This window comes from Ictalurus furcatus, chromosome 23, assembly GCF_023375685.1.
Source record: "Ictalurus furcatus strain D&B chromosome 23, Billie_1.0, whole genome shotgun sequence".
Taxonomy (NCBI): domain Eukaryota; kingdom Metazoa; phylum Chordata; class Actinopteri; order Siluriformes; family Ictaluridae; genus Ictalurus; species Ictalurus furcatus.
In genome coordinates, this window is record NC_071277.1 from 19,362,124 (window position 1) to 19,383,173 (window position 21,050).

A 21,050-nucleotide genomic window follows, 5' to 3' on the forward strand; every position below is an offset into this window, starting at 1 on the left:
TCCCTGGTTGTGTTTTGTATATAGAGCAGCATTCTCAGACACGGCAATCTTCATCTGCTATGAATCAAACGTGCCGTTTATTTCAAGGTGGATGTGTACCTAATAAACCAGCAGCTCAACGATGGCCTCATGTAGGTCTATAGTATGATTCAGTCTCACTCATCTGATATTGTAGTTGGGTTTCTAAAAGGTTGGAACCTGATTCCACTTTCCACTGATTCCAATGTGACGTTGTGGCAAATCCAGACATCGCATCAGTGTGGAAATGAAAATGCCTGAAATTCACACTGGGACATTTTGTTCATTGGAATTGAGGTAGAGAAATGGCAGCCATAGTATTCTGTGCTCACGGGTTCATTTTATCTACTTACAGGGAGCTGAACAAGAAGAAAAAGCATCAGTACTGACCTGGAGAGATGCCTTTCCTGGGAGGAGCACCACACCGAGGTTTTGATGTCAGTATAAAAGAGTGGACAAGCATAGTGGAGGAGTTCTTAATAGGAAACTGTTTTTAAAATAGATGCACTATGGAACTTGATACGTCAATGTTATTGCGGTAAATAGTGGATGGTAAAGATCCAGTAATGAGACAGCAATACCATGTTGAGAATTAAAAAAAAAAAAAAATTCTTAACCTATTGACATTATTTGGATATGTTTATGTCTACTGGGGAAGATTTTGTGGTCCTGGAATCACATTTGTGTCTTTCTATTTCCATTCAGCTGCCAAAAGAAAGAGACATGGAGTGATGCTGATGCCAGCTTTAAGGTAGATTCAGATTAAATGATCTCCTAGGATTTCAGGCTTTTTTGACTTGTTTTTTTTACATATTTGAACAGGCAAACATTTGATCCTCTTTGAAACAGTGTCTATTAATAAAGTTGATATACTTGAACAAAAGTAAAATTAGGAAAATTTACACATTTTCCTAATATATAAACAAGACAGGTTCCACCTGCACTCCCTGAGCAGGTTCTAATCACTGGCACCCGATCTTGAACACCTGATTCTAATTTGATGGATTTTTGAAGGTGTGGTAAATGTAGGGGTGTACTTACTTTTCCCCCATGTGACTGATCCGTTTTTTGGGGCACGGTTTCAAAGAGGATCAAATGTTCGCTTGTCCAAATGTCAAAAAAGCCAACGATTTCCATAGGTAGGGGTGTACTTATTTTTACACACGACTCTATATTGGTATGTGTAATTCATCTTCAAAGTTCAATCTTTAAACATTAAACAAAATGTCCTGTCGCTGATTATCTCTGTTCAATGGAAGCACTAAACTGTAAACGATTTGACTGCCATTATTGACCTTTTCTTTTAAATTTTGTAACGTATCAAATAAATAAAGGATGTTCAAAACAAAGAATGATGATAAAGCTTTATTTTGTGTACTTTATACTATCTTGGCATGTTGAGTAAACCACCACTGTGTTTAAATGTGCAGAGTTAACAAATATACACAGTACCATCAGTTAACAGTTTATTTGTGTTTGTCTTTTAACTCGTACGTGATGATAAAAATAATCAGATACTTGTCCTCAGGTCCTTCGTGACTTAATTGAAAGTATGCACTTCATGATTATAGTGGAAATATTCTCTACATTTCTGCATGAATATGACCTAAAACATCATCAGAAGTCCTGACAGTCGATAAAGAGAACCCAGTTAAACAAATGAGACAAAAAGTATTATACTTGGTCATTTATTATTTTATTTAGGACGTATTTATTGAGGAAGATGATCCGATATTACATGTCTGTGAGTGGTAAAAGTATTTAAATTTCAGTATGTGGTGTGACCCCCTTGTGCAGTAATAACTGCAGATAAACGTTTGGGGTGACTGTTGATCAGTCCTGCACGTCGGCTTGGAGGAGTTCTATCCCGTTCCTCAGTACAGAACAGCTTCAACTCTGGGATGTTGGTGGGTTTCCTCACATGAACTGCTCGCTTCAGGTTCTTCTACAACATTTCTACTAGATTAAGGACACCAGAACATTCACTTTATTCTTCTTTAACCGTTCTTTGGTAGACCGACTCGTGTGTTTAGGGTCGTTGTCTTGCTACATGACCCACTTTCTCTTGAGATTCAGATCACAGATAGATGTCCTGATATTTTCCTTTAGAATTCGCTGATATAATTCAGAATTCATTGTTCCATCAGTGATGGGAAGTCGTCCTGGCCCAGATGCAGCAAAACTGGCCCAAACCATGACACTACCACCACCATGTTTCACAGATATTATAAGGTTATTATGCTGGAATGCAGTGTTTTCCTTTCTTCAAACATAACTCTTCTCATTTAAACCAAAAAGCTCTATTTTGGTCTCATCCATCCACAAAACATTTTTCCATTAGCCTTCTGGCTTGTCCACATGATTTTGAGCAAACCGCAGACGGGCAGCGATGTTCTTTTTGGAGAGCCGTGGCTTTCTCCTTGCAACCCTGCCATGATCATCATTGTTGTTCAGAGTTCTCCTGATGGTGGACTCATGAACATTAACATTAGGCAATGTGAGAGAGGCCTTTAGATGCTCAGAGTTTACCCTGGGTTCCTTTGTGGCCTCATGGACTATTACACAGCTTGCTCTTAGAGTGATTTTTGTTGGTCTCCACTCCTGAGGAGGGGAACAATGGTCTTGAATTTCCTCCATTTGTACGCAATCTGTCCGACTGTGGATTAGTGATGAGTCCAAACTCTTTAGAGATGGTTTTGAAACCTTTTCCAGCTCGATGAGCATCAACAACTCGTTTTCTGAGGTCCTCAGAAATCTCCTTTGTTCGTGCCATGATGCACTTCCACAAACGTGTGTTGTGAAGATCAGACTCTGATAGATCCCGATTCTTTAAATAAAACAGGGTGCTCACTCACGCCTGATTGAAAACACCTGACTTTAATTTTACCTTCAACTGAACTGCTAATCCTAGAGGTTCACATACTTTTGTCACTCACAGATATTGGATCATTTTCCTCAATGAATAAATGACCAAGTGTAATACTTTTTTTTTTCTCATTTGTTTAATTGGGTTCTTTTAGGATTTGTGTGATGTTTTAGATCATAAATTAGGAAGCAGAAATTAGGAAAATACAAAAGGGTTCACAAACTTTCAAGAACCACTGTACCTATATAAATTAGAACACTTTTTGCCTGAGATTACTGACTGGAGCATAAATAGTTGAGCATAGCGTAGTCATCATGGGTTGAGTGTTTGGGGCATGTTTGTGTCAGCGAGGGACGCTTGTGCCATCTTTCTTGCACGGTGCCGCCTGGTAGCTTCTCTCCAGGCTTCCCTCTGCAGCTTCTGCATGGGTTCGGGGAGATCCTGGATTCGTTTTCTCCTGCGGAGAGACCTGCAGGGTAGCAGTTTCTCAAAACACACATCACGTGAAAAACGTTCATGCCAATATTACTAAAGCATGGCTGTAGGAATGGGCAATATGATATCGTTTCATTAGTAGGAATTTGTATATGCTTTCATCCGTGAGGAAAACAATGGTGCACTGATTGTGCTAGCCACAAGTTCTTCTTTGTTTTTGTTTGTTTGTTTGTTTGTTTTTTAGAACACAGGATCAAATATTTTCAGTGTTGGGTTGCTCCAGGTTCTCCGGTTTCCTCCCACCTCGATAGGTGAATTGGCCAAAAAGAACTTACGCCTAGGTGTGAATGAGTGTGTACTTGGTGCTCTGAAGTGGACTGGCATCCCATCGAGTGTGTATTAATGCCTCACTAACACCGTTTCGTTCCAGGGATAGCGTCCGGATTCGCGGTGAGCCTGGATCAGGATAAAGCGGTTACTGAAAGTAATCGAGTGAATGGGGAAGTAATGCATAGTATACCTTGAGTAATCCTTCTCGTTGCGGGTGAGGAGATCTCCAGATCAGCACAGATCTCTTCTCTGTATTGCATGTTAATCCCCCGGTCATGACATCACCACAGCATGGCACGTGCGATACTTCTCTCTAGTCTGGTTAAAGCTGGAGGGACTGTGGATGTTTCATTTGTCTGGATGTACACCTGGCAACCTTCCATGTTTTCTAGAACAGGGTCTTCAAAGGTCACAGCAAAATTCTTGCCTGTCATTTCACACCATGCTCTTGGTAAAGAGGCTCTTCTGTTAACACCGGGACACCATCCATCTCCGTGACACTTTCCTGTCATTACACAACTTAAATACAGTGGACATGTGTAGTAATTTATACAAGTGCAGAAAGTTTTTGCCCAGAGATTAGTTAATGTCCTCTTCACGGGTTGGTTGTCTGGATCGTGTGTGTGGTAGGGGCTTGAACCTGCTTTCTAGCACGATCCCGCCTCTTAGCCTCTCTCCAAGCCTTCCTCTTCAGCTTCTTCATGGGCTCAGACAGATCGTTAATGGTCTTTCTCTTCTGCTGATACCTGGACGGTGGCAAGATTTCAAACACTCGTATCAAAGAACTTCTGCTCTGTACTTCAACAATCTTCTGATTACTGCATTCTTTGGTAGCGACAATGATGCTAATATCATTCTGATATAAATGATAGAAATGATGCTAATAACGTCAGCTCATGTTGGACTAGGTAGTATGGGCAAGATCATGTAATTTCGGTTAAGCCCTTAGCAGGAATCTGGATTATATAAACTTTGACAATGCATTGGAATATTGTGACAATGCTGATTAGTTTCCTCACTCAATAACGGAAGAAATTAAAGGGGAAAACAAACAAACAAACAAACAAACGCACGCACTCACATAAATGGCACCAACTCTCTGACTGAGACATCACTGGGAAGTCACTCCTGGTAATGTCACAGCCATCCATGGCTGGGAATCCCACAGAGCAAAGCTGGCCTTCCTGTCTTCCTCGATTATTCCGATATTTTTTGCGGATATTGCCCACGTCTAATTTTTAGTCATCTCTTATTAATCCGTCTGCAATCGCTAATGTGAATTGTAAAGACATAAATACCTCAAGCGTTCCTTTTCCTTCCAGGCGAGGTACTTTTCTGGGTCAGCACGGATCCTTTCTCTGTATCTTCTCACACACTCCCTGCTTTTCAATCTTCCTGTAAGATCATCACCAGGAATCCACCTGCTGATCAACAAATGCACAGAGATTAATTTCATCTTGAGATCAGCTGCAAGCTGAGGACCGCTGCTTGAAGACAGAGAGCGATCTGTAGCAGCTATAATTTCTTAGTGAAAACACTCTCGATCAAGCTTTTTTAACCCACTATGGTACACTATAATAATAATAATAATAATAATAATAATAATATCAATAAACATTTTCATTATTTTGAAGTTGATTTATTTATTAAAGATTGTTGCCTCAAGGCAACATTGTACAACAGCGGACAAATTGAAACATGACATTTTCATGCAGAAATCTTTTTTTTTTTTTACTGAAAACATCCATTTCTTTAACTAAACACTTGAACAATCAGATTTATCTAGTTTTTAATGTATTACACATTTCATATTTAATTTAAAAAAAGTAATATTTTATATCCAGATGAATAAATTTAAGACACAGGAAAACACGAGGGTAACAGAGTATATTGAGAATCACTATCATACACACATTCTGGGGAGGGAATAGGTCTTGTAGGAGAATAATTTGTAGGTGAAAGGTCATATGATGTGTCTGTAGCAAAGCTACCATCATCATCAGAGGAAAGAATAAACGGGCCCTCCACAGAAGTTATGGGAAGAAGCTGAGCTTCAGTTTGAGTGGAAGCATGAACATAGGTCACCGATGGAATACGATAAGCGGGAGAATAAGAAAACCCGGTGGGTCATTTTGAGAGAGATTCACACATCTCAGGCAACATTGTACCACGGTGGAACACAAATATTACCAAACCATAATATCATCGTTATTATTTCAAAACATTACAGTGTTTCACTAAAAAAAAAATTTTTTTAAATCACCATAACATTATCCTAATATGCACTTTATCCTTACACGTATACACATACAAGAACCTGTATATATACAAGCACATATACACATCTCTTTCCTCACTGCTTGTGAAAGTTGACGAAGCAATTCCTCTCAACAGAAAAACACAGGTAGGTAGCACATTTTGAGCACTGCACTTTTACAATGCCTGTACAACCTGGGTATTTGCATCGCCCTTTTCTTTCAACCCAAACAGGCCAATGACCTGTCTGATCAAAACGACACAGCCTTGATGGTCGTGGTCCTACAGAGGTTTTTGGACGCTTTTCAGGCTGTTCTTCCTCACTGTGCTGTGATGGTCTCCCATTCTTGCTCTCCATACTTGCTGCTGGCAAGCCTCTGAGAAATAAAAACAACATGAGTTGCAAATGACATGCATTATAATGAATTTACCAATCATCCTACTCTAATCAAGCCTGCTACTGCGCCTCCATTTTCACCGTCACCAGGTTCCTCATTCTCGCTCTATACTTCTTCCTGTTGATTTTCTACCAAAATGGTATTTCCGTCTTCATCCTCATCTCCATCCTCGCCCTCACTCACTCCCTGACGGATTGTCACTACGAACTCATCTTCCTCATCACTATAGGACACCTCATCCTCACTCTCATCAACTGGCAGTGCTATCTGTACTTTATACCTTTTTGAAGTACGATAGAAAACGTGCAGATCCATCTCCTGCGTTAAATCATGTGTGTAGATATAGTACGTGAATTACTATTCTTATAAAAGCAGTACAAAATCATGCAAAAATGCAAATATATTTAAATCATTCTAACTCTTTTCCTTACAAATAAAATATACTTTTATTCCAAACTAGTATGCCTGGTATGGCCTTATGCGATTCCATCACGGTACAATTTTGCATCGAGGCAACATGCAGTTTTGTGTAATGTCCTATGATACATTTGATGATATATAATGTAGATATAATGTAAATATAAAATGTTTTTTTAAAAAAATACTTCTTTACTTACCAATGAAGGTGAGTCAGATTTTTTTGTAGGCGATTATCTGCGCATAAATTTGTGAAAATGCACTTTCCATTGGAGAAAATCTAGAGCCATGTGACATGTGCACATGCGCTGAAAGAGGAAACAAAAAGGGACCACCTGTGGGTCATGTGACCACTTTTTTTTTTTTTTTGCATTTTCATTGGTTAGTATTTGAGTTCTCTTTCCCTGTTAATACCAATTAAATGGATTTTTTTAAAAACTAAAATAGCCTATGTTGCCTGGGGGCAACACGGTACCATAGAGGGTTAAGTAACAATGCATAAGAAAATGTTAACTAATAAAACACACTCCAGTACACCATTCCAAACAAAACATTAACATGACAGTCTATTCGGACAGGATTAGTTTTCCAGACGTCATGTATTCAATAACGTGATGTAATGTAATGTAATCTCCATTCTCATAATGTAATGTAATCTCCACTGTACTCTGAACTCAGAAAGCTCCAAGCCAATTTTTCCTCGGTTTCAATCTCAAAGCATTCCAGTGCATTGGCTGGGGAAAACGTGGGTGGTCTTATTTGTACGCCTGGTCTCTCTCTGTCCATTTTCCAACATGTCAATTCAGACCGCATATACTGTATATTACCTGGAGATATTTCTACTGGTCTTCTATAGAAGGTAAAATACGCTGCAACCTTTCCAGACAACCGACACTGGGATTGTATTCCTGTCCTATTCCGATGCATCACTAAGATAATCCGGTATGTGATAATCACATTACGACACCTCTCCATGTAATGTACCTAATCCTGTCTGAATAGGGCTCAATACAACACAGAATTACTCATGCATACTTCTCTCTGGTCTGGTTAAGGCTGGATCTTGCTGAACTGAATGATTGCACATGTTGCATGCTCCACATCTCTGCACCTGGAGTCTGCTGGCAAATCTGGACATTGTCCATGCCAGGATAATCACACTCTGTTGCAAATGTCTCATCTGCCATTTCACTCTTTAAACACAACGTGTTGTGAGAAGGCTCTTCCTTTATCACCACGCTGCCATCGCTCTGGAAGGATGCCGCTTCCTCTCCTCTTTCTTCAGTAACATCTGTGCTGAAGTCGTGGCTCAGGGTCACCTCAGCTGAGATTGTGTAATTGGCGCTGGAAGAAGAGATCTGTCGTAAGGTTTGAAGCTCCTGCTCGGCGGCTTTTAACTGAAACTTGAGCGCCGCGTTTTCTCTTTCCGCCTCGGCTAACTTCGCCTCATAGCAGTGCGACTTCTTCTCGTTTACGTCGCAGAAAACCTTCAGGATGGACATGACCGCAGTCCGGACTGCCGTCTCGATAGCCGAGGCTTCGTCTGCGTTTAACAAAGACGTGTCTCTGTTTGGTGAAAAATTCATTGTAGTGCCAGAGGAGCGAAGCAATTTAGCGTGCTGTTTGTTTATATTGTCTACAGTCGAGTTTCACTTTAAATACTGACTCTACAATTTTTTAAAACCGCCCCCTAAAATATATTCTCTTTTTAAAATAGTTACGTTAAGTATTTAATGTAAATACTGCCAATAAAAAAATAAACATATTCTAGAGCTCCCACTTCTTGCGTTCAAATGGTTCCGTTTACTTCCGCCGGTCAGAGGTCACACTGGTCTGCTGCATTACATTACATTGCATTTCTACTGTGACGCTCTCTAGCGAAATGGCTCGTGCCCAAACGAACTCTTTGAAATAGACTTTTCGTTTATGAAATTAACATAAATAAATATTAGGTCATATTATGAAATTAAGAATGAACAAGAAAGTAACATATTAATACCGCCGCTGCCGTCAGTGTTACTACTATAACGAGCGAATGTGTCGTTCGCGAATGAGTCGGCTCTTTTAGGTGACCGTTGAGAGCATCTTCACACTTGCGAGACGTTTATTATTATTATTATTATTATTATTACTATTATTTGGTTTATTAGAAGGTAAGGTGAGATTTCATGAAATAATATCAATCATTGTTAGCTAAAGGAGAATATTTATGATTGGGGGGGTGTTGCTGAGCCGTTTGGGAGCCAAAAGAGTCGGCTCTTCTTGGTGAGCTGAGTCAAAAGACTTGACTCATTGAAAAGAGCCGGAAACCCCCATCATTTGTGTGTCTAATTATAGTCTCTGTGCATTAACATGCTTAGATAAGAGTATTACTCGGATCGAGAAATTCACTACCTCTGACTTTATACAATGTGTGTATGTTTACTGTACCTATTCAAATACTGATGATACTATAGTTTTTTATGGTGTATAGGTATAACTGTTTAATTGATTTAAAAACCAAGATAGAGACATCAGAATGACAGACATGTTACTTTATTTGTGTCATTTAATTTCTAAACGATAACTGTTAACTGGACCAACAAAAAACCAAGAAAAGATTTTCATTCAACTCAATTACCCAATTATTAATTTATTTATACAGTATATAAATATGCAAAAGGGGCACTTTTTGCCCAGAGAGCACAGAGTCTAAAGGGAAGAAATATGTCCTGGTCATACGGTTTGTGTTTGTGACATGGATGTAGCAGAAAGAGCAGCTTGAGCCATCTTTTTTGCACGGTGTCGCCTTGTCGCCTCTCTCCAAGCCTTCCTCTGCAGCTTTTTCATGGGTTCAGGTAGTTCATTAATGGTCTTTCTGTTTTGCAGATACCTGAATGGTTTGCAAATACACACATCAAAGAAGTGGGTACTTCTCATTTCATTTAATTTTGCTTCGTTATTTCCTTTCCTTTCTTCCCTTCCTCGCTTCTTAGCTCCTCCCTCTGAGGATGCAAAGAAAGGAAACAAGGATAGGACGATTTGAGGATGAACTTGTTTGCCAAATCAGATGACCTCATTCACTCAAGTGACACTCTAAAGCAACTTATTGATGAAATGAAACTATGACGCATTGTTCTTTAATAAGTAAAAAAAAAATTTGGGCAAGATGCTATAGTATAAGAGGAATAAAACACCTCTGGATGTGATGATATTGGAAAATAATCACCTTTGTGGTGGTAACAGTAACTCCACTTCATCACATCACCTGTCATTGATTATTTTCCTAGAACAGCACAGCATGGAGTGTTTTATTCCTGAACACACACCCACTTTACTACTGCTGGAATGTAACAATGGATGATTAAAAAAAAAAAGCCACAATAGTTATGGAAACATTAGAGAATAACTTCTCTTCACTTACATTTTCTCTGTATTATTGTTACCACGACAACTGGCAATACCTCATACAGTACCTCAAGTGGTTCTTCTCTTTCCAGGCGAGGTATTTCGCAGGATCAGCCCGAATCCTTTCTCTGTACCGCCTCACATTCTCATACCGTGTCAGTCTCCCTGTAGGCAAGCACAAGAAAACGTGTGATGTATATTGTACACCTTTCTGGCCAAAATAATCAGACTCTTGTGGCCCAACATCCTTATTGGCTGTCCACACACACGGATGCCTCCAAGAACACGTGTTTTCTTTAAAACAAGCTAGCCAGTTAATATCGGTGATCACAAGAGTCCTTACAGAGCAGTAACGCAGGTCTTTTGGTATGAAGGACTACAACGAAGAAGAATCACAACAACACAAAGAACAATGCTTGGGCAATCTCTCCACGATTAGCACCCATATACAAATCATTACTCTTTAAGGTTAGAATTATACAAATGCAGGTACGTTCTAACCTGCACTCGTTTTCCGTCTCTTCCATTTATTTAGATTTTTCCCCCGACTACCTTGAGAATCAACGGCCCTGGGTCACTGCTCCACCTTGTGGAAGAACTAAGTAGTGCAAAAGAAATACAAATAAGAAAGAAATAAAAAAGAAATAATACGTGCGTACTTTGCTGATGACGAAATTTGCGTACGCTGTTCCTAGCGTACGCAAAAGGTGAAGTATACTTTGGGTTTTAACAGGGAAACCAGGCCGTTATCACTTGTTTGTGACTGTTGACATTGCCAGCAATATTAATTAATAATAATAATAATAATAATAATAATAATAATAATAATGCCCCCCTGTGACATCAGAGAGAGACACGTAACCGCTTACTTCTCACAGGAATAATGTGGAAAATACAACACCAAGCAACAAATTAACACCAGAGTCACTAAATGACACGATAAATATTTCCAATAAACATATTTAATGTGCTCCAGGGTGGAGTTTTCCTCTAACATTAATCGCAAAACCAAATAAATCATCTCTTTCTTCTAGAGAGAGCTGAGAACAACACGGCACGTGCATACTTCTCTCAAATCCGGTGAAAACTGGATCTTGATTAACTGAGTGGTGATTGTTATTGTTGTCGTCGTCGTTGTGTGTCCCGTATGTCTGGATTTGCGCGTTTTCAAAGTTCACTGCAGAATATTCCTCTGTCATTTCACTCTTTATAAACAACTGGCTCTCGTAGAAAGGCTCTTCCTCTTCCTTTAGCACCAGGACACGGTCGCTCTCTGATGAGACACTTTGGAAAGACGCCGGTTCTTGAACTCTTTCTTCGACATCTGTACTGAAAGTCACCTCCGCTGAGATTTTGTAATTAGAAGAGATCTGGCGTAAGGTTTGAAGCTCCTGCTCAGTGGCTTTTAACTGAAACCTGAGCGCCGCGTTTTCTCTTTCCGCCTCGGCTAACTTCGCCTCATAGCAGTGCGACTTCTTCTCACTCAGGTCGCAGAAAACCTTCAGGATGGACATGACCGCCGTCCGGACTGCCGTCTCGATAGCCGAGGCTTCGTCTGCGTTTAACAAAGACGTGCCTCTGTTTTGTATAAAATCCATTTTAGTACCAGAGGAGCGATAATAATAATTATCTACTATAGTTCGCCTCAGCTTCAGTACCAGCACCACTTGAACCGGCTACCGAAATAAATATATCTTTCTTTTATTTATTTATTATTATTATTTTTAATAAATAATAACGTATTACTTTACAAATTCCCACAGAATCGGTTGCACAACGTAAATAAAAACAGGCTATCTTATTCTAATGAACATCCCACCTGACATAGTTGAATGGTTTTGTTTACTTCCGGCGGTCAGAGGTCACGGACTGATCTACATTTCCGCCGCGGCGTCCTCTAGTGAACTCTTCCAGTTCGACACTCAAACGAGCTCAGTGGAACTGAAATTCAGTTAGCTTCTATCCAGAAGGTTCTCAAAATGGCGTCCAAGGACCCCTAGGAGTCTGTGAAGCATGTGATATAAATAAATAACTCAAAAATATGTAGGTCTATGAGTAATGTCAACTGTAATGTGTCCTGTAAGTGGAAAATAAAAGAATAAAAAGCTCTCTGTCTCCAATAAGTCTTACTGTAGGCACTAATACTGTGGATTTTGTTTCTACATTTAAGGCTGCAAAACATTTGGGTTTTCCTTACTCCATAAAGATTAATAACAAAAGTCTACTGCAAATAGCCCGAATATAACAAGACAAACTAAAACAGGACAAAGTTTGTGATTTGAGTCTAGTTTAGATGAAGGAGCAGCTAGGGCAATATCATGATATGATACTGTGATAAATTATGCCACAATACATTTTTCCAGTTCACTTAGCAGTTCAAGTCTACAATTGGACACAGCTAATTTGATGCTAAAATTTTGTATTAAATCTTTAAAATTGTAAACTGGAAATGTTTTTAGTAGAATTATTTAATCAAATTGCCAGAATGTTTTTTTTTTTTTTTGTAAATTTTTAAAAACCAAAATATCATCAAACTCATATGTATTTTTTTTTTTAATAAAAAATATGTAGTTTGTTTGCTAACCTATATTTTGTGATAGCATATCATAGAAGTGTCTTCAAGTATCATGATATGATATTTTTGATATATTGCCCATCCCATATCGCCAATCCAATCAATGACACAGAAACCTTTGAATCTCAGAAAGGTGTCTGACAAGGTTAGACTTTTATGTTAAATGTTATAGTCTGTCTGTATGATTAAACATACCACATTCTGGTGGGGGTTTTGCACTATTAATATTAGTCCTTTAGAGGGCGCTATCTGACAGGTAAGCAAATGCAAAGTTTGGGAACACAGGATGTTCGTTCGGTCACATGAATGGCTTGAAATGACTAATTACAGACATTTGATTTACTTTTTTTGGTTTAGAAGTTTCCCATTTCTTTTCTATGACCTGAATGATAGAAAGTAAAGGAATGAAGGAATTAAAAGTTACACTTAGTCTGATATGAGAATCAAATGTTGATCTGTCTGGGGGGGGGGGGGGGCAACCCTGTATTGTTCATGAGAGTAAAGATTAAATGATTATAACGAATAATATGCATTTGGTTGTAGGACTAGCGTATACACACATTTTCAAATGACACTCATGGATGTGATATCTTTATCAGCTGCATTCTGAGGGCTTCGTCCCTCGTGAGGCTACTTTGAAAAGTTGTTCAGTGAAGTGACCTGAATTGTAAAGCAAAGTGGAGAAGGTGTTGTGGAATAGGAACAAGGGTGTGTGTCAGTGTGTGTGTTGGGGGTGGCTTGTCCGTTGAGCATAGATAGAAAGGGAAGGAGGAGGGCGGGCATGGCCTGGTGCAGCTGTGTGTGCTCGTGTGTGTGTGTGTGTGTGTGTGTGTGTGTGTGTGTGTGTGTGTTTGTAGGTGATTGGAGTGCTGGTGGAAGTACGAACAGTTAAAAAGTGTTGGAGCAGAAAATCTCCCCTCTCTCCTCTGCCGTTTTGTCTTTCCCTCCCTCGTTCGCCAGGGCCAGACGTAAAGCAGTAGCAATTTGTGCGATTTCACAGCTCACCGGCTCCTTAAAAAAAAAACCTCTGACAGCCTTCCACTGAGAGATGGTGAGAGAGAAATGGAGGGAGAGAGGATTGGATAATGAAGGGATGTTACAAAGTGGCACAAATGGTGGAGAATTTAAAGAACACTCAGAGAAGAGTGAAAGAATAAAAGAAGAACATCAATAACTACTGTATCCATTGGACTCCTCTGGATTGTATTACATCATATGAGAGAAAAGGATCATTTTCAGAAAAAAAATGAAAGTAATCTTGTATAAACTGGACTTTCCTGAATAAGTGAAACTTTGCGGTCTATTTTCAGACACTTACTTAGTCATATACATTTGTTCTTTGTTTTCTGTATGGAACTTAATACATGCCTGGGAACTGCAAAAAAAAAAAAAAAGTTCTAAATCTAACCCTGAATAGCACCTAATCCCTCCATCTCCTCATGTGGTTCCACCGCTCAGTCGGGTTCCATTTGGGTGGCCTGGCCTCTGTTGTGCAATATGTTGGTTTAAAGACGCCTTAGGAATGTTCTGGACTCACAAACGTTTTACTAACAGAATTTTAGCTATACAGCTCAGATTTCTAAAATGATTATATTACGTGTACTTACAAAAAAAAACGAAAAAGAAAAACAATCAATTGGTCAGAAGATGTTGATTAATTTTTTATAACAGCAGCTCTGACAGAAGTTCCAGCTTATATATTATATAACCCTTATATATGGGTTATATTAACGAACGCATTCTAATACGTCTCCAGTGTAACAGTCGTACAGCTGGAGCGTGACGTTTTCCGACATCTTCAGGACAGAGGAGTTTACGCTTCGTGGTTGCTCGGTAACATGATGAGCTGTCACTGATTATTTTCCTATAACAGCACACCCTGTGGTGTTTTATTCCTTATATATCAACATGCCTTCTAAGGAGCTACACCAAATGTTCTTTGTTTTGATGAGGTAATCAGAGGCGCTCAAGTTAAGATGTGTTACCTGAAGGTTTTGTCTCGAGCAGCGTAGGACATCTGGCCTGGCCTTTGAAGGTCAGCCATGGGACAAGAATCTCCTTTAATCCGTCCAGCTATAAACGAAGGCGGATTTCCTCCCCAGCTTAGTCCATTTCCGAAAAACTCGAACAGCATCTGATCACACTGCAGCGTCAGTTTCTAATTCTCACAGCTTGATCTTTATGTATTGCCTTGTTAAGTTCGTTTTTATTTATTTATTTTTTTTTTTACCATACATATGAACCCGTGTGAAATATTGCCCCAAATGAACCAGTATATGAAGGTATAAAGGTCAGGAAGGAACACAGTCATGATTAAGCTTTGGCCTTGAAAGCATTTGGTGTGGCCCCCGTTTTGTCACATGACTGCTGAATTACCATACAAGGTTGAGGGGTCAAGTGAAGGTGGCTTGCCCAACCAGCCAACTGCAAAGCTTAGGGTTCAGAGGTCATGGAAAAGCTGCCCCATTGGTTGACTTTTAATACAAATCAAATTAACCACACGCTGTCCTGCCTTTCAAGCGAACTTGCCTGTTAACAGAGGAAGAAAAAACAAGACATTTAACATTCTTTATGTACTCTGTATGTTTTTAAAAAATTGGAACGGTATTCTAGTAAGCTGCTTCACGGAGTTTGTAAGCATATATGTAAAAAGACACTTACATACTGGCAAAACTACCTTAAACTGAACCAGTTTACTTTCTAACCCCTAAATTCTATATAATATAGCGTCGGTTACCGCTGCATTCTGAAACCAAATAGAGAAATGTACCATATAGTGTGGTACCAACTCATTATGTTCATATAATTTGATTTCTTATTCCCTGACACTGACCTTCCCTTAGCAGCAGTCATTTGCAACACTGTGATTTATTGTAGAATAAATCTGTCGGCTCCACTGAAATGTATTTAAGGCCAGGGTCACTCTGCGGGTCAGACGCGGAAGCCAATAAACTAAGAGAGAGAAAAAAAAAACGTTGGGGTCGGGCGCTAAAAAGTGGTTATTATTCATTACGGACACAGGTCATGGTTAGTTTGGGATGAAACCAGCACTCACCCATGTCGATTCTTCACTTACAGAAAAAAAAAAAAACAACCTTTTGTCCTAGACAAAGCCTCTGTGGAACCTCCTTCGAGAGTCTTTAGAGTCTTTAGAGTCTTTACAGCAGAGTTCGTTTTATGAAATTCTACGACCGGAGAAAAACAACATTACAGCATGTAGTCAATTCCTTCGTGTGAAGTGTGGAGCACCGCTAACATTTTTAAGTTAGAATGAACAAGCAATAATCAGTCACATTGTAATAAGTGATTTTTGGAGCGTATGATTAATTTAGAAAAAATGTACGGCTCATTTACAGGGACTTGTCCGGTGGACACGTCATATAATCTAGGCCTAATGATAAACCAATTTAAAAATGTTACTTAACAAAGAAAAATGTGTCATTGTTGATATGCTGAAGTTTCATGTAGAAGGAGGAGATTCTTGGTAACATGGTAAGCTGAGTTTTTGTATATTATTATTATTATTAATAAGAGAAAAAGAGAGGCTGGTGAGGGAACGGTCGTTTATAGCTGCTATAGCATAAGTGAGAACAGGAACTAACTTGTTTTATGGACGTTCCACAACATTAATTATAAATTAATTACATCCCAATGTCACTTTTGACGTCATCTTTAAGAAGGAATCTGAAATAGCCCTTATCCAGAATATCAGTTCAGTTTAGCGCTGAAAGCCAACAAGTCGCCTCGCTGTGTATAATATCTGTAGCTATGGTTATGGAATGGACGAATAGCTGAAGCAAATGGTCATGTGGTACGCTGTGGTCCCAGCAGATTGTGGCGTCATGGGAGAATAGTGGGGGGGGGGAGCTGGAAGATGAGCCAGATGTCAGCATTAATGAGGTTTAATCACTAATCGGACATCCTGATGAAGCCCTGTTGATAATTTACCAGAATATGCATCTGCAAGAGCTTCACAAACAAGGATAAAAAGAGACACTGAACGAAATCCAGCGAACAAGTAGTAGAGATGCTGGTGCCGATGCCGAGGTCAAAGTTCCAGAATGCAGTGGAGTTGTACGAGAGCAGAAACTCAGCTCGGCAAGTTTAACCATCAGTGATATCGACAGCGATATTAGCATGAAATCTGAAGCTCTGGACGCTAATCTGTTGTCTTTAGGTGGTGGTGAAACAAGGAATAAATCCCTCTGCACCACTATCAGCGGGTAGTTGATCAGCATTGTGGGTAATCAATAAGCAAAGTGAAAAGAGATATGGTAAGTATAAGGAAGCACAACAGATACAGGCATTGAGGGAAGGATTGCAGTACAAGGCGTATGCTTATGATACAATTATTATCATTCACTGACACTACACACATTCTGGGAAATTTCCTTGCCCTTGGCCATGGAGTCGTCCTCAGGTCACAGGATGAACTCGAGTCGGCCTTACCCGTTCATCTCACCTAATGTGGCGGAGTCACTGTAGTGAAAAGCTCTCAGGGCCACGTTGCACTTACCATCCCTTTTCCCTAACACATTTCAATTAGACTCAAGTGAAACTCTCAGCCGACTAGAGGAAGACTTGTCTTAATTCCCCCCAATCTCCACCTCGCTGTCTTTATCGACTAGAGTCAGGGATAAAAGTGTCGCAGACGTTGGCTAGGGTGCGAGTTGCCCAGCAACGGCCCCTTGACCCCCAACTGTGCCCTTGATTTCTTTCCCTGAAGCTTGGGCCTGGATTTCTTCCCCCCACCTGTGATTAAATGCTGCCCCTTCCCGTGTCACCCCGACCTTAACCCTGCACCTCTCTGCTCTCGGATCACTTAACCTTGAACCCAATTACAAGATAAGGTTGCTTAAAGGTGACCCTCTCTTTGCTTCATTCAGCTAATAGGACTGCCGAGAAAAGGGCCGGTGCAGCTGATATGCTTCTAGCTAATTCACGGGGGGTTGACAAAGGTCGGATCCCGAGCATAAAGAACAGCTTCCATCCATCATGCAAAACGAAACTCAGCAATACACACGCCGGCATCCGGGCCAAAGCGCCAAGTCTGCAACCTCTTATGCAAATAAGATGGGTCAGGTGCACTGCAATCAGCCGTGGGTTAATCTTTCAGTGTTAACATTTGCAGTATTATGTATTACTTGCAAGCTGGAGTGGGCGCTTTTCATGAATGAAAATGCAGCCGTGACATCGCCGCTGTTATCGAATCAATGCAGCTCCATTTCGATCATCCATTTTGCCTTTCAGTCTGCGCTCGAGGCCTTAAGTGCTTTAAGAATATGAATCATAAATGGAGCAAATGGACCGTTTAAAGACTATGAATTATAATGAATGGAAAAATGTGAAAATAAAGGCACTCGATTCAAAGATTTGTTTCCGACACTGTGACTTCTGTTTGTCTTGTACTGTATTTCACACGACGCTGGATTCAACAGCTTGTTAAACCACAGTGTGAGACCTTCAGACCTTCATTTCTTAATGTACCTTAGTTTAAAACGTGTCTACTGCCGTTAAATATGTTTAAATGAGTTATTGTGAGTGCACAGTGATAGTTACATTAAAGCAGAGTAAACGGCTCGGGGCCATTTGGTGAGCATTTAGCAATATTTGACAATATTTATCATTCTAGCTTCACTGTGTGTCATGGAACATCGCATTTATCTGATGTTTTTTCATCAACAGTTTGAGTAAATAGGTCTCATGCAACCCAAGCACTCCATATTAAGGATTGAAAAGAGGCTGATTGAGATGGCGATTCATTTCCATCAGCTTTTATTCAGCTTCTATTTGTAAATGTGTCGCAGTCAATTCGCAAAATAGTGATAATAAATGCCGCACATCGACTGCTAGATAAAAAAAAAAGAGAGAGAGAAGAAATGTAACCTACTGGATGATGCGATACAATCAAAAACCTTTTAAAATGTGCAGATAAGTAAGGAGTAATACAACAGGGTGTGCTGTTACAGGAAATTAAATGACAAGAAAATGTCCCGAAGGCTGAAAGCGTAAAGATACAGCTTTACCTCTGACCGGTACAAAAGTACTGACACTGGAGACTCCTTCCAAAAGTAGCTCAGATGAAAGTCTCTTTACGACTGTGCGCGTGTCAGAGTAGTTGTTATAGAAACGTAAACAACGTTTCTTACGACCAATCAGATTCAAGAATCCAGTTGTGTTGTCATATCATATGCATTTTATTGCGTAATTTGAGTTTTCGTCACATGACAGTCCGATGTTCTTAAAATCTGATCAGCATTTTGCTTTAGGTCATAAAATATGACAGCTTTGCGTGTGTGTGTGTGTGTGTGTGTGAGAGAGAGAGAGAGAGGTCAATATGGTACAAAATTGTTGATATGAAGCTGAATGGTTTTGTTTGGATTACACTGAATCGAATCACTCTCTCTATTGTGTCCTCACACAGTTTACTGAAAGTGGAAAAACAGGAACTGAATTGAACAATGTTTTTTGGATGTGTGTGTGTGTGTGTGTGTGTGTGTGTGCATAAACAGCCAGCCACATGACTAATGAATGATGTAACCACCTAATATGCTGGTATAGTACAAGACCTGTAGTACAAATGGAAAATGTGTTTTTGCAGTCATGCAGATAAAAATAAGGACCCGACACATGAGAAAAAAGGAAGCGAAAGAAGAAGAGAGAGGGCGAGAGAGAGAAGCAGAGAGAGCGTTAGTAGCAATGTGGAGTGTTGACCGGAGCTTGAACCATCCTCTGAACTGGATATGAACTCACAACTTGAACATCGTCGGTCACAGATCTCCCTGGGAGCTTGAAAAGAGGGCAGCCAATCCTGAGAGCAACACAAAGGCACGTAATACACACTTACAAACACTGCACACACACGTACACACACACACCCTCGCTCGTTCTCACACGTCTGCAAAAACAAAGACTCATCTGCAGCTCTGAAGGTCGAGCATGGCTGTTCCATCGTTGGCATACACTCAATAGTCGCCTGAGGTGTGTGTGTCAAACATATATACACACACACACACACACACACACACACACACACACACACACACACGTCCAAAAGCACCCAGAACTTAAATACCAAAGCACAGTGCAAATACTCATACACCAACGCATATATTCTTACTCATTTCCACACACACACACACACACACACACACAAAACCAACATGCAACAGCGCTTAACACCCCCCCCCCCCCACACACACACACTCTGACACACCCTTTGAGACGACTGTAAAGTGCTCTGAAGAGGTCATGGATGGGTCATTATCAAAAATACCTACGCCATCTTTGTTTGGCATCCGGCTGCAAAATGCCAACAGGAAGGACACACGCACACGCGTGCGCACACACACACACACCACATACTGATGCATTGATAAAGCAAAGAACACATTTTCACCCTGAAGTCTGGAGTAAATCTCCTAAACAAGGCTCCGACAAAACACTGAGGCGTATTTTTCATAGAACACAATAAATGAAGTAGCAGAACATTAGGAATCTTAATCATGCGTAATCACAACATGCACACTTATTAGTGTCTTTAAGGTAGGACTGCCACTTCAGTAATTACAGAAAGGTTATACAAAGGTAGGCTACTTTTAGCTAGGTGCTAACACTGAAAAACATTGTCAATATTAGTATTGTGACTGGAACAGAAATGTTACATACTCTGTAACTATAACGTTATACTCTGCATTCCAGCTGGCTAGCTAGACATTTGTTAGCAATCATGATATCCCGAGGTAAAGGATGTCCCAGTCGGAAAGAAAGCTTGTAACTTGGTACTTCTGGCTAAGAGAAACCAAAGAAAAGGCCCTCACTCGGCTTCCCGAGTTCAGCGCATGACGTTAAATCAAAATGGCCGCTCACAGTGAAGTACCACTTCACTACTTTAAATAGTAGTATTCACTTTAGATCAATCAACATGTGCACATCGGTTGGTTTCATCCGTAACCCTGTCCATACGTTTCACTGTTTTTGCATAAAATTCAAGTAAATACGTCACAAACTCATTCATGTTCATTTATGCTAGCTGGCTAGCTTGTTGCTAACAAAACACATGCTTTCATGGAGGCGTCCATGTTTCGTCCCACCTTGTATCTCGTGAAGGTTTTTTACTGGGGTGTTTGATAGTTCTTTGGACACACAGCCGTTTTTATTTGCTTGTTTAGCTTGTTTGATATTTTATTCAAATGCCACTGGGGGAAAATGAGATGAGATGTCATGTTGAACATTGTAATGTACTGAACTAGAACAAATCTGCCTCTCCTTGGGAAATGTCACTATTTATATAATATACCAAGTCAGTAAATCAGTACTACACTGATGAACACCTTAAAGGGAAGTAGACAAACATAAACCATGCTTA

The 21,050-nt window shown here is 40.0% G+C and overlaps 2 protein-coding genes across 22 annotated transcripts; both read right to left on the reverse strand.

The window, feature by feature from the left end:
* Positions 1 to 1,370: 1,370 nt before the first annotated feature.
* LOC128599930 (uncharacterized) lies at positions 1,371 to 8,716 on the reverse strand. Of its 5 annotated transcripts, XR_008384487.1 has the most exons (4): positions 7,756 to 8,716; positions 4,948 to 5,073; positions 3,840 to 4,395; positions 3,705 to 3,775 (listed from the first exon to the last, which is right to left on the reverse strand). XR_008384487.1 is itself a non-coding variant. In XM_053611995.1 (3 exons), exons 1-3 carry the CDS (start codon positions 8,304 to 8,306, stop codon positions 3,197 to 3,199), a joined length of 834 nt encoding a protein of 277 aa, XP_053467970.1. In that variant the 5' UTR covers positions 8,307 to 8,716; the 3' UTR covers positions 1,371 to 3,196. The 5 variants fall into 5 exon arrangements, 4 of the variants coding, with proteins under 4 accessions (XP_053467970.1, XP_053467972.1, XP_053467973.1 ...); XM_053611995.1 differs by lacking the exons at positions 3,705 to 3,775; positions 3,840 to 4,395 and adding an exon at positions 1,371 to 3,353; XM_053611997.1 differs by having other exon boundaries at positions 1,371 to 4,395.
* Positions 8,717 to 9,239: 523 nt separating this feature from the next.
* On the reverse strand, positions 9,240 to 14,643 carry LOC128599513 (uncharacterized). 17 transcript variants are annotated; one of them, XR_008384423.1, is made up of 4 exons: positions 13,569 to 14,643; positions 11,927 to 12,111; positions 10,176 to 10,272; positions 9,240 to 10,039 (listed from the first exon to the last, which is right to left on the reverse strand). XR_008384423.1 is itself a non-coding variant. In XM_053611184.1 (4 exons), the coding sequence occupies exons 1-3, from the start codon at positions 11,703 to 11,705 to the stop codon at positions 9,964 to 9,966; spliced, it is 651 nt and encodes a 216-aa protein (XP_053467159.1). In that variant the 5' UTR covers positions 11,706 to 11,920; the 3' UTR covers positions 9,240 to 9,704; positions 9,929 to 9,963. The 17 variants fall into 17 exon arrangements, 13 of the variants coding, with proteins under 13 accessions (XP_053467159.1, XP_053467155.1, XP_053467154.1 ...); XR_008384422.1 differs by lacking the exons at positions 11,927 to 12,111; positions 13,569 to 14,643 and adding an exon at positions 11,174 to 11,920 and having other exon boundaries at positions 9,240 to 9,592; positions 9,929 to 9,985; positions 10,124 to 10,272; XR_008384424.1 differs by lacking the exons at positions 11,927 to 12,111; positions 13,569 to 14,643 and adding exons at positions 10,609 to 10,705; positions 11,174 to 11,920.
* Positions 14,644 to 21,050: the final 6,407 nt, after the last annotated feature.